The 14,258-nt window shown below is 35.5% G+C and overlaps 3 protein-coding genes across 3 annotated transcripts; all 3 read left to right on the forward strand.

Annotated features, from left to right (window-relative positions):
- The first annotated feature begins 325 nt into the window (after positions 1 to 325).
- On the forward strand, positions 326 to 850 carry LOC114517616 (neurexin-4-like). Its single transcript, XM_028537404.1, has one exon. The coding sequence runs from the start codon at positions 341 to 343 to the stop codon at positions 848 to 850; it is 510 nt and encodes a 169-aa protein (XP_028393205.1). The 5' UTR covers positions 326 to 340.
- A 2,822-nt stretch (positions 851 to 3,672) lies between these two features.
- Positions 3,673 to 4,243, forward strand: LOC114517851 (neurexin-4-like). The gene has a single exon (XM_028537681.1). It carries the CDS (start codon positions 3,673 to 3,675, stop codon positions 4,156 to 4,158), a length of 486 nt encoding a protein of 161 aa, XP_028393482.1. The 3' UTR covers positions 4,159 to 4,243.
- Positions 4,244 to 9,481: 5,238 nt separating this feature from the next.
- On the forward strand, positions 9,482 to 10,042 carry LOC114517617 (neurexin-4-like). The gene has a single exon (XM_028537405.1). It carries the CDS (start codon positions 9,548 to 9,550, stop codon positions 10,040 to 10,042), a length of 495 nt encoding a protein of 164 aa, XP_028393206.1. The 5' UTR covers positions 9,482 to 9,547.
- The last annotated feature ends 4,216 nt before the right edge of the window (positions 10,043 to 14,258 follow it).

The following is a 14,258-nucleotide window of genomic DNA, read 5'->3' on the forward strand; positions in this document are numbered from 1 at the left end:
GAGATTCTTGCCGAGAAACTTTAGAATTTCATACTGTGTGAATATGTCAGAATGCAATGCAATTTAGGTCATTTGTCAAATTTAATTATTTCAAGCTCATGCAAAATACTATTTTCAAAATTAGTTATAGTTGATTAGTAATTACTATTGTTAAAATACATTTTGTAGAAAAATGACAGAGATGTTTTTTGCAGCTGATTTGGATCATAGCAATCAGTCACTCACAATTGCAATGAAAACCTCTTGTACGACTTTGCGAACCAAAAACAATTTAGTTGAAAATGGAACGTACTCTATAAAGCTACCAGGACTCGACTCTCCGGTTCGAGTATTTTGTGACATGACTTCAAAGGGCGCTGTTGGTGTGACAGAGATTGGACATGACAGTGAATCAAGAACACTCGTGAAGGGATATGAAGTTCCTGGCTCTTATAATCGAACGATTAAGTATGAGATTTCTATCGAGCAGATTGTCGCCATTATGAATCAGTCAATCAATTGTGAGCAGTTTATAAGGTATGAATGTTACCATAGCAGGCTGTTAAAAGGCTCTTTTGGCTCGTGGGTATCACGTCATGGCACAGAGATGAATTACTGGGGAGGAGCGGCAGTCAACAGTGGAAAATGTGCCTGTGGAATGACCAACAGCTGTGCAGGTGAGGAAACATGTAATTGTGACAAGAATGACAAGGAATTGCGTGAAGACAGTGGATACCTGACAGACAAGAACACGCTGCCTGTTACTGAACTGAGATTCGGAGATACTGGCAGGACATTTGGTAATGGAAAACAAGAGCATCAGTCTGAGCGTGGTTATCATACACTGGGAAAATTACGATGTTGGGGTTGAGAAAAGTCACGTTGATAATTATAATGTAACTAAAACTATTTTCTTGTTAACTTTGATCACCGGTCTATCAAAGTGCGTATTACCATGCTTATTACAGTGCTTTTTGCGGTATTTTAATATATCAAAATTTTAAGGTTTTTTAAAAAACTTTGCAATGCATTTTGTTATTGAAAAGTTCTTTGTGGATTTATTAGCCATTAAAGTTAGCGTCAAAACAGGTATTTCGTGCAACTGATTTGCAATTCCCGATTTCACACCATGTCCATCAAGACAATTTTTTACAATAACAAAATACCTGACAGACAAAAACACGCTGCCTGTTACTGAACTGAGATTTGGAGACACTGGTACTGGTGATTAGGAAGGCTATCATACACTGGGTAAATTACGTTGTTGGGGTTGAGAGAAGCTACGTCAGTTCCGTGCGACTAATTTTTTGTCATTGTTAGTCTATAAGGCTACCTTTTTCCACGCGTCGCGTTATATGTAAAATGCATGTGAGTCAATATATCATTTACTTTGTACAACATTCTCTATTTTCGGGAGGAACATATTCATATATTCATGTTAACAGCCTTGTAAACACAATCAATTTGAAAAGAAATTGACCGTGCACAACATGAATATGTGCCTAATGTAATTCTTCAATTTTCTGTTCTAGTCGTTCACATGTAAAAACGATACAATTTAAAATAAGCTGTCCGAAATTATAAATACAAGTAGTTATGTGTATGCTGAAATAAAGTCAATTAATCTATTAGTGTCGCCAGTACTTGGACGAATGGACGGTGAAAGACTAGTTTTAAGTGGGCACGTTCCGTCCATAACGCCCCCCCCCTCCATAACGCCCCCCCCCGATCCTTCCCAACGGTTCATTCTCTTGCCTAATTTTGTTTTATGACAATGACCTGTCCTGATCAATTTCATTCACCGAACTTAATTTTTTTTATTTATTTATTAATACATAAATGTCAACACTGATTAAGATCTATTAATATATGATGGAGGGCTAGATTATTTGATTTTGACACAGTAGTCTAGCTGTGATGCAAATTAAAACGCAAATAATTCATATGTAAATGTCTATAACTTGTAGTGTCAATGATCGCTTGTCAACACATACCGACATGCTGAAATATCATGCAGGCAAAACTAATTCAAAAAAAGATTGTTTTCGTGAATGTTATTTTCTGGTTCAATGCAGTTCGTTCTGTTCTGTGTCCATGTTCAGAAACAATCTTTTTTTGTAATTTGCTCACATGTGGAACAACGATCTGTCAGTTTTAATTGTGTTTTCAAAGTTGAGACACTTGATATATAAAAATCAAAAAAAAGGAAAAACATGTTTGATTAGAAAGATTTATAAGTCCTGATTTCGACTTTTCCATGGTAAGCTTTTGTAAAATATAAGGCAAAAATAAGAAGTTCAAGGCATTAATTTTCCCTACTTATCCAGAATTCAGAGTTGTTTGCAAAGGTTTACATATAATAGACAGCCCAAAGTCGTAACATTGTAAAATTTGTATAAAGAAAATGAATAAAAGATATTAGATTTCATTTTCATATTATTAATGGATGAACTAACCAATGTAATTAAAACTATCGTTGGGGAAGCTATATATCCAGTGTAATAATGTCTGTCTTAGCAAGAATTGGCGCGTTTGTTTTCTTTTCAACATCATTCCGGTCAGGAAAGAGCTTAACTGTCCAAGGTTTTTTTCGTATAAATAATGGAAAATATTTAGCCAATTATGTCATCGGATGAATGCAGTATGCATTGCGTTGCTCATGGATCATGTGTGTCGGTCAAATACAAAATTGCTGGAATCGATGAAGGTCGATGTGAGCTCAATAACAAGACTTTTCAAGCCACATCGGACGATAACGAAAGTACGAGTAACCCTGAGTTTAAACACATTTATATAATCAAAAAGGTAAGAAAAAACATTAATTCAGTATATACAGCACCGAAATGATCTATTCCGTATCCTAATTTAGATAACAGATTTTGCAAGGACTTCACAAACATCAAAGCATCTCTGCACAGGTATATTTTTTTATTAGCTTTACAATCATGCATATATAATAGTTAAAAATATACACGTGTAGATATGATTGAAGGAATGAATAACAGAACTAGTTCGAGTCCCATACTAAATCCATCCTTCTAACTCTAAAACACAACATATTACTGGCAATAAATTGTCCACGACATCATACAGATTTTACGGGGGGTAAAACACTATAAGTAAAACATGTAGGAATAAACACTAAATTGCTGTAAACTTAAATATTACAATTATTCATATTGATATATACGATTTTTATATGACAATTCTATGATTTTCCAAGCGCCCAGCTGAATTCTTTCAGGTTGATGTCTTTTAGTCGAAGTGTAAACGAACGTTGAATTTACATTTTGAGTTTTGGAATTTTTATAAATACAACTTCCATGCACTCATGCAGTTCAAAATGTCGGAAGATTGATTTTTTGCGATCGTTTCTTTTGAAATTTGTTCAGTAAAGTTCAACTAATAGGATCAGTTCCAAAAAAGTCGATCGCGCGACTTCTTGCACTGAATCTGCATTTACTTGTTCGCTATAGATTTAATTGAACATGAACTATAAATATATGTCCAGAAATATCTGAAACATGCGAAACTTAAAGCGATTTTCAAACTTTTGCAGGTTTATTTGAGACCTGTCTCATCGGAATTGAATATTCTTGTACGACTTTAAAAGCAAAATTCCACTCAGCTGAGAGTGGAATGTACTCCATAATGCCACGAGGACTGAACCTCCCGGTCAGAGTGTTTTGTAACATGACTTCCAATGATGGTGTTGGTGTGACGGAGATTGAACACGACAGTGAAGCAAGAACACATGTAAACGGATATAATAAAAAAGGCTCTTATAATCGAACGATTAAGTATGGGATTTCTACCGAGCATATTGTCGCTATTTTGAATCAGTCAATCAATTGTGAGCAGTTCATAAGGTATGAATGTTATCATAGCAAGTTGTTAAAAAGCTCGACTGGTTGGTGGGTAACACGTCAAGGTTTAAAGATGAATTACTGGGGTGGAGCGGCAGTCGACAGTGGAAAATGTGCCTGTGGAATGACCAACAGCTGTGCAGGTCAAAGAAAATGTAATTGTGACAAGAATGAATATACATGGCGTGAAGACAGTGGATACCTGACAGACAAGAACACGCTGCCTGTTACTGAACTGAGATTTGGTGATACTGGTAATACTACCACTGAGTATGGCTATTTTACACTCGGAAACTTACGATGCTGGGGTTAAAGAATGAAACATATATCCTGAAGTAATGTATGGGATTTTTGCAATAGCCTAAATAGTCAACATATGAATTTTCTTTTTGCACTGACTTTTCTTTCGCAAATTTTCACAGCACAGAACGAAGCACAAGAAAGATTTTGAATACTATTGCATCGTAATAAATAATTAATTGTAAATAACGCACATGTAGTTTTGATTATCTTCAAACTACTTATATCTTGACCGTGCCATTTTTAACTAAAGCTTATATCTGGCATATACGGCAAAAAATAAAATATTATATTGCAGGGGAATTAAGTTGTATAACTAAAAACTGAGAGTAAGTAACCGTGGATCAGACATGACTTCCAAGATTCGTCACTTTCACGCCAAACTAGGTTTTTAGGCTCACCCAATCAGACAAAATTTGTTGTCGTTAAGCTAATGGGCTTTTTACACAAATTTAGTCAACATGATCTTTCCTAAAAGGACTACGGCAAACAGTGGATATACAAATAGGGTTGGTTCACTCTCCAAAAATTATATGCTTTAAGATATCACACGAATTTGCCGTGCCCACGTCATTTCCACGCCTTATTCACGCAATTCCGCGCCGTTAAAAGCAAATTAAATATTCCAAATAAACATTTAATATGCAGCAGCCAGTACCATGGTTGGGTTTTCGATAGTAAACTACATGAAAACGCAGTTCGAAGTGCAGAAAGTGGCGATATTAAAGAAGCGATTCTTTAGATCCCCGTATATAAGGACAACTAAAAATTTTGAACATTAATAGTAAGTGATCATTTTTATCCACCTATGGAGTACGGTTTAGCGTTTGGACAGTACTGCATTTTGCGTGACAAATTTGCATTCCTAACCCCGTAAAACGGCTTTTTCTTTATCTTCCTATAGATACATCCAAGCAATCCTCAGACATCACAGAATCTCTCCACAAGTATGACTGCAATTCATTATATATGTATAGACCTTTTCGGAAAAGAGCAAGTCACTACCTGTAGCGAGTTACACAAAAACGGGGCTTAGCGTTTGCAAAACGTTCAGTTTTCCGCCGTGTTCTTGTGGTGTTCATGGCCCAATTTGTTGTTAAAAATGTCCATTCCAACCCATTTTTTGGAAATTGCAACGAAACAGCAAATCACTTGGATAGTTCTGTTAAAATTGTTGTTTTTATGATATGGTACTGGCTGGGAGATTACGCATGCGTAGTGTGGCTCAACTATGCGTGTGATTGATTTTCGCCAGAGTGAACCCTCTTTATATATCTGCTCCTGTATGTAATAACTTTGCCATCAGGTACTTCTAAATCCTGAAGACCTGAACAGTCAAATATAGGAGCTCTCAACATAAGGAAAGAAGAACAGAATATATGAAAAAATACATGAAGGATAAACGAGCATATGCAATGGAATATAGGAAACGCAAACGAGCTAGTGTGACCTCCCAGCTCTCAAAACAGAGCACGTCAATATTACTGTCATGACTGACATTACTGCGTATTACTAAGCATATTTCCTATTGTTTGAACTGCGGTAAAAAAGTGTAGGTAATCATCAATTCCCATTCACCAGTAGACAGGAAATTAAAAAACATTGCCAAATCCATATGGTCCATTTGCTGTCCAAAGATTGTTGTGAGCAGATACACGTACGCTTAGCGTACCTATTTTTATCCCTGTTGTGAAACTGTGGACATGAAGACAGTATTACTTCACGTCCGCGTCGTAGATTTGGTGTATCTTAAGGTCCCCAGAAATCGCAAGGGGAAAAATACGCAGAAAAAATCGATCGCAGTTGCCGTTCGCTTCCAAACGAAATGTTATGAACAGCTGAGAACGACAACACAATAATCAAATCGAAAACATCTTAATTAAGAAATGTCTGTCAGACCGAAGTTTGACCGAGCGGTTAACTGCGGTTTTTGTTAGGTTATTTCTGGATAGTACTGTCGATATACACAAAAATCTACCTTTATGCATGTTTGTATTATGCATGCATGCATGCACAGGTGGTTCATTACTTACTGTTTGTGACGCACGCTTGTCTAAAATATAGAAATACTTAAGCGGTTAATTTAGGCAGAAATATTCCATTAGGCGAAGAAAATTTTTCAGTTTAAAGCTTTTAAGTTAACATTATAGCTCGGTTTTAGTGATTTTGAAAAACCTTGAATCATATCTTTTTTACACTGGGCATTGTTTATAATTTTTATTTTAAAGATGAAACAGATGGTGCATGACCACGCAAATTCAGATATGAATATTGCATGGCAAAGCTTCCCATAGAAGTGGATAGATACTACTTTTGTTGTAAACCAAGCATAAATAAACATATTGTTAAAAACAAAAGGTGAAAATGTTCAACACAGTTCCCCCTAGGTTCAACACCGTTGCCACGAAATTTAAACATGCAGGTAGTTGGATGAGTCATAATACTTTGGAACGCTCTGAGCCGAAATTTTGTGCAGAGCCAGAGATAAACGCGCTGAAGCCCGCTATAGTGATTGCAAGAAAACAGTTTTATATAATTATATTTTGTTTACACCCTGCTATACGTTTTCCTTGTTTAAATTTCTAAAGATTTGAAAATAGTTGTCGAGCATCATCGTGCATGAGATTTTTTTGCGAAACATAAAGGTATATGATTTCTGTCCTCGCCTAGGTCAAATTTTCGCCTGTTTCTCGAAAAATCGGAAGACTTGTTAGTTGTGGTTTAGTTAAGTTTGTTAAATATTAGTATCGCCCATTACTTTAATAAGACGCTGACATACATTCGGACTGCGTTTACATAACCTGCCACTGCATGATGCAGTGCGATTTGGAAATATTTACGGTTAAGTTCATGCAAGCAATAACCACAGATACACAATATTTAATATCGCTTCTGAATATATAAAAAAAGCACAGGTAAAATGCCTGCCCAACTCGTGATATTTTAAACCGTGCATGAAAAAATGTATATTGCCAACACCCTTTTTAATAATTAATGAGCATACTTTTTTGACAAAAGTCTAGAAAAATACATCAAACCCAATAACTGCAATCGTCTCGTAAACAGTCTTCTTATTCACAGTGAATGTCTTATATTATTATCTTAAAAGACTTAAAACACAAAATTTCTTTAATTTTCCAAATCTAAACCATCTTTCTTAACTTATACGGGGCAAATTTTTTTCTTATTTCCACAACCACTTTTATCCGATAAATGGACAGATGGTTCACAACACACTTGCATCAACAAGACACCTCATAACATGGAAGTAGTAAGAAGAAGAAACATTTAAAACAAAACTTTTGTATTTCAAAGTAAAATATATATTTTTGCTCGAAACAACGAAAAGTTTGCCAATCTCTTAATTCTCAAAAAACTTTATTCATAGTTTTAAATTTTGCATTAAAGTGCATCGAAAATCGTAAATAATATATCACATAATTGCTGAACGACGAGTTTGAGAGATAAACCGATAATCAATATGTTCATTCTCGAAATGGCTATCGTACTAGGCGTAAGTGCGTTTATTTTCATCTCAAGAATACTCCAGTCTGGCGAATGTCTAGTCGCTCAAGCTTTCTTTCGCAAAAATGATGGTAAATATTTAGCGAATCATGTCATCGAAACAAAACATGTTGAAACAGAGCTAGAATGCAGTATGCATTGCGTTGGGCATGAAACATGTGTGTCGGTTAACTACAAAACATCTGGAATAGATAAAGGTCGATGCGAACTCAACAGCAAGACTCTTCAAGACACATCTGACCATTATGAATTTACGAGTGACCCTGACTTCAATCATCTTTATATAATCAAAAAGGTAAAAGAAACAAAATAATTTCTTAAAAATATAGTTTTTGGGGGGTCGTTGTTAAGTAAACTCGGCCTTAATCTTTGCAAGAAATGTTTTGTAACTAATATTATTCACAACTTCATAAGCCAGTATTAACAACTTCACGCTACTATCAAAATCAGTCCACATTTTTCGTCCGTAACAATCACTCTCAAAACTATTTTTAGAATTTGGAACCAACAAGCCCTTCAAAGACATCACAAAACATCTCCGCAGGTATAATAACATTAGATTTACGCATATATAACGTCTTCCCTCCAAGAGCTAACACATAATTTGAACGTCTAAAACAGCCTAGCTAAGATGACACCTAGCCTTCTAAAAGTTATCCAAAATGCGTCTGTCCAAATGCTTTAAGCCGCAGAAGGAGAATTCAAAATTATGAACAACCCTATAGATGTAGGAATTTTTCTAATTTTGCAGAATGTCGATCGAAATTTTAAACATTGACGAAACATACTGTTTAGTTCAGAAAGACTCATTTGTTATATCTATGGCTTTTCAAATAGTTTTGTCTATATTCGTTATTTTTGTATTGCTCTTGACTGTTGTTTAATTATAATATCTAGACTCTCGCCGCCGAATTTTAGAATTATTTTGTGTGTCTTTGTCAGAGTGATTGAATGGTTGCTAACTCCAAAAATTGCTTTTCATAAAAAATTAAATTTTAATGATTGATACAAAATTATGCGCTAAAGCCCATGCCATCCTCCCTCTTTAACTCGTTATTAAATCGACAACATAAAACAATCTTCTAGCTTTTATTATCTATGTATAACTAATCTTCTAAGTTACATTGGTCGAATAGTAATAGCGAATTGTTCCCGCCCTAAGTGTGCCCCAAAATGCATTGAAAATCACCCAATATTACTAATTCAAAAGTAAAACGTGGAAATTGCAATATATTTTGCGCGACAAATTGCCATTTCTAATTACGATGACTTTTTTTTCATCTCGATATTCGAGAAATCATCGGAGCAATTGAAATTTTTGACCTGATATACACGCCGAAAAACGATCAGGTTGATGCAATATTGATATGAACAGGATGGAACAATGTTGTGCTGCCCACATTGTTCAGAGTTGTCATCAACATTGAACAATATAGTCACACCCGATTCATTTTCAACAATATTGTTCAATGTTGTTGAAAAGTGTGAACAATAATGGCGGAACAACATTGCTGCATGCTGATAAACCGCAGGCAAAGTTTTTAGGCGTGTACTTAACTTTAACTTCTTATACTTCATTTAACTACATTTAAACTTCATTCAACTCGAGATTTGGGGTTTTGAGCATGCATTAATTGTACAACAGTGGACGAACTCGCCGTTGCTACATACTGTTGTTCACTAAAATCTTTTTGTGTGTCTATACACTAGTAACTATGACCGCTATTTCTTCAGGTATTTTTAATCGTACCGACAAATCAGCCCGAATTGCAATTGAAACTTGCACAATTCTACGATCAGAAAATCGTTCAGCTGAAAGTGGAAAGCATTTCATAAAGCCACCAGGAATTAACTACACGGTGCCTGTATTTTGTAACATGACTTCGAAGAATGGTGTTGGTGTGACAGAGATTGGACATGACAGTGAATCACGAACATTTGTGACCGGATATGAAAGTCCGGGTTCCTACCGACGAATGATTAAATATGAAATTTCCATTGACCTGATCGTTTCCATTATGAACCAGTCCAAGAATTGCGAGCAGTTTATAAAGTATGAATGTTACAGTAGTGTTTTCTATAATGCTAAGGGTCAACTATTTGCTTGGTGGGTATCACGTCAAGGAACAAATATGAATTACTGGGGTGGAGCGGCAGTCGACAGTGGAAACTGTTCATGTGGAATGACCAACAGCTGTGCAGGTGGAAGGAAATGTAATTGTGACATGAATGACTATACATGGCGTGAAGACAGTGGATACCTGACAGACAAGAACACACTACCTGTTACTGAACTGAGATTTGGTGATACTGGTGATACTAGTGCTGAGTATGGAAATTTTACACTCGGAAAATTACGATGCTGGGGTTAAAGAACGAAACAAAGCGCCTGATGTAGCTATTTTATGTGACTTTTGCCATAGCCTAAAATATTCAACATATGAATTTTTTCTTGCACTGACTTTTCTTCTGCAAATTTTCACCGTACAGAACGAAGCACTGGGAAAATTTTTGAACACTCTTAATTGCATCGCAATAAAGAATTAATTGTAATTTTAAACACTCTTGCATCGCAAAAAAGAAACAAAATACATGTGGGGATAGTGCTTTGAATATATTCAAACTACTAAAATAAAAGTTCAGTTCAATCGTGAACGCACGCCATGAAGGTTCTCGAATGCTTGATATGGTAGAAAATTCGAGCATAGTCAAAAATACGTCGCTCAAATTACGTGAGGAAAATTCGAGTTGTTTTAATTTTAACGTGAGCTCTTCTGATAGAGCAACTGAAATGGTTTCAAACTTGGGGTGCAGCCTTTCCAATTTTTTGTGTTTTGACGTAATTATAGACAGTTTCGAAATGTTTAAAATGGTGACTCTGTTGCACATGAAAACGCGTAGCGTGTGCTAGCTAACATCACAAATGGCTATTATACAATTATTCTGGCAATCGCCGAAGCGGCAAAAACATTGAGTCATATTTTCTAACAGGTGACCTATCGCGGCATCATTTTGCTTCGAGCAATATGTCGTAATATGTATTATGTATATTTAAGAATTAAAGCACTCTGTGAGTGCGTCATCGGGTTTTACATGCACAAGCTCATTAACAAAGAATGAGAAGTACAATTAATATTGTCTCTTCAGCCCAGAAACACTTAGCGATGTTAAAAGTAACAGGTGGTACGATTCATGCATACACACACATTCACAAAGCTTTAATTATTGGTATGTGCGTGTGTATGTATGCATATGTATACGCCTACAGTAAGTAATTAAACTAAAGTATTAGTTTAATTTGTACTAAACGAGAGTGTGTAAAATTTACTCCAAAAGAAAGTTCAAAAAAAATGTTTAATACAATCCATTCACTCGATAAATTATTTTAACTTTCGTGTAATGGACCACTTGCATATTATACCAATTTATAAGGTAATCATAGTTACCAATTTGGTAACTTAGATAGACAATTACCTAGCAATAAATGCCATTTATTGCAAAATATGTAGTAATGAACTCCGAGTAAACCAATGTGCCCTTGTTGCCAAGAGAGACGTAAGAATTTTTTTAAAATGCATACTATGGAATGGCAATTAATAATATGGATACTGTATACCTTCCCCATATCCATTAGTATGAAAATGGCAATTTTATAAACTTCATTACTATTTCGAACTACCATATATACTATGTCCATAACATGGATTTTAAAAAAAAAAATTCGAGTGCTGGAACGGTATTTGGAGGGACGGGGCGAATACTCATATCATTAGTCAGTTCTGCCCGACGGATTTTTCTTGTAATCTATTGCACTTACAAAAAAAATCCTTCAATATATAAATACCGCCCCCCCGCTCGACAATTATGGTTACGGCACTGTTGCTAAATATAAACATGAAAAAACCTGATCATGCGAAATATCCTAAAATGCAGGTGGCGAAAATTCGTAACAATAAATATAATTATACGACAAATGCACATTAGCAATGAATTAGCACTTCAGAAAAAGCATCAGCGACCTAAACTGTATAAATTCTCTTTCCGAATATATGTCACTCGTACACTAAGCAACGGCGTATATGTGTTTAAAAAATAGGCACCCAATATACCCTACTCATGATGACGTCAGACAACGTGCTACACATGCGAGGTTTGATTGGCTGGTGTGTTTTGCGAAGTTAATCAAACGTGATTAATGAATATCGGGCTTTCTGCGTTTGAAGTCATTATGAGAAGTGTCTACTGTATTTTTAAATTTAGTGCATGATTTTGAAGAGCATTGGTGATAAAGTTTCGTTTGTTTCATATTCTATTAGTTAACCCAGTTAAAACCCAGGTATAATCACCACTAATATTCTCCACGCCGGATACTTTTCATTAGTCGTCAACCCTGGGACATTCGGTGATGTTATACATAACAGGTGGTAGGATTCAGTATGAACATCTACAAAGCTTTATTATGTACACAAGCGCCAGATATGAGGTATGCTGCAATTTCATTGGTTGGCTACTAGACAGATATTAGCTCATATCTGTCTAGTAGAGAAAGTGAACAAAATGGCCGAAAGATTTGGGGAGTTGGGTATATAGAAATCCAAGCTTTAGTTGATAATAGCGCACTATCAGCTCATATACGACTCGAGTTCGCAGAATAACTGTTAAATATTGGCATGCATGCATGAATGCACGTCGCGAAACGACGTAAAATATTGTTCTAAAAGGAAGTTTAAAAAGTTTGACACAGTTCATCCCCTTTAAAGATTAGGCTTACTTTAAGAAAATAAAAACATATTCTAAAATAGTACTGAAGAACACTCCAGTTTTTCCAACCTTGCTGCATTGCTGTTCTGACGAAGGCTCTATGTCAAGGTGGAGTCTATATTTTAGGTTGTTGTTTGCCACATTTGTTGTGGAAATTAATACGCTGGCACGCTGCTCACCGTAATAATATTTATTAGATCGTCAATCAAAAAGATCACAATAATTATTAACCAGCACCTTATAAAACAGGCGTCAACAATCTGCTGTGTTTTGTACAACACGAAGGCGAGCCTTTGTAACTGCCCATACAAATCAGCGCGAATATTTGAATGTAAAATGAATAGGATGAAATAAATGAATACTATTTTTTTATTACAATTGGTATTCAAATTATCAGATCTTTATTGGGGCAAACAATACCATCAAGGTGTTATGAATTTTACAATCATAAATAACATGCAAAGTCTTTGATTTTTAGGCATTCGGTGTGATAAACATTTGAAATAAGGAGCACTCCAGACAATAAATAGTTCAGTGTTATTATTAAAACCATATATGGACATGTGTAAAAGATAGAGCACAAGGGTTTTGTGTCTTCTTTCAAAAATATGTTGTTTGTTTGTGTTTTGCGAGTAGTTTAGCGCTTACTAGGTCGAAAATCGATACTTTGTTACAGTCGGGAAGAACTAAGACTTGGAGAGAAATGAATAATGGCGCGTAGCACGTACAATACGTGTCGGCACATTGATCGAAAACAAGTATGAATTTAAATAATATTGATGCAGGATAACTAATTGGAATGAAAACGCTCCGAAACATTTGAAAGAAATTAGCTACATTTAGATTTTTCGACATACCAACTGTTTAAATTTAAGATAGCACGGAAGTAAAGTAATGGTAACCGTATAAACCGTTGGTCTGAAAATTTAAATACTCATGGCAAAAATGCATGAGACATTTGTCACATGAAATTATTAATGAGGGGTATTTCTTCTACCTCAGCATGACTCATGGCTGTTCTAGAACCTGTTTGCGTTAAGCCCTAATTCCACGGGCTAAATTTTCAAGTGAAATGCGAAATATTTCACCTGCTTTTTTTGAATTGTGAGCAATGAAGCAGAATTAATTTATTCAAGTGGTCGAAATTCAAAAGAAACAGGCGAAATATTTCGCATTTCGCCGAGAAAAACCGCCTGTGGAATTAGGCCCTTATATGGGATTCGCATAGTCACAAAACTATTATTAATATTCAGAGTTGCAAAAAAGCTGCGGGTACGCGGGTACCACCCGGAGGAAGGTTTGCTTTGAATGAGGTTTGTGAGGAAGGTTCAAAGCTGAACGCTCTAATTGATCACATGCGTGTAACAAAATACCGAATATTTCTTTATGCTGGTTGTCACTTGACTCAGTGACATAACGTCATTTTGAGGAAGGTTTTCAAAACTTGAAACCTACCGGAGGAAGGTTGAACTATTTTTGGAACTCTGTTAATATTCATAAACATCTAAATTAGCTATGTCAAAGCAAGTTTTACCACCAAAAATACGATAGCATGATTGCTTCAATGTGATTTGTCAAATGAAAAAGCTCTGGGGACAGAGATACTGTAAAAAACTTAATTAAACTTATGTCGTGACCATGTAAATCCAGTATGATATAAACGTTGTCTTAGGGAATTGTACGTGACCAAAAATGTTGCATAAATAATAAGTCGGCGCTTTAAAAGAAGCGTCAGCGACGGTCATGTTCAGTGTCATTATGGCTGTTTTCGTAAAGGTTTGTGCGTTTATTTTTCTTTTAAAAATAATCGAGTCCGGCGAATGCATA

Source organism: Dendronephthya gigantea, unplaced genomic scaffold (genome assembly GCF_004324835.1).
Source record: "Dendronephthya gigantea isolate DGI-Jeju-01 unplaced genomic scaffold, DenGig_1.0 000009F, whole genome shotgun sequence".
Classification (NCBI taxonomy): domain Eukaryota; kingdom Metazoa; phylum Cnidaria; class Anthozoa; order Malacalcyonacea; family Nephtheidae; genus Dendronephthya; species Dendronephthya gigantea.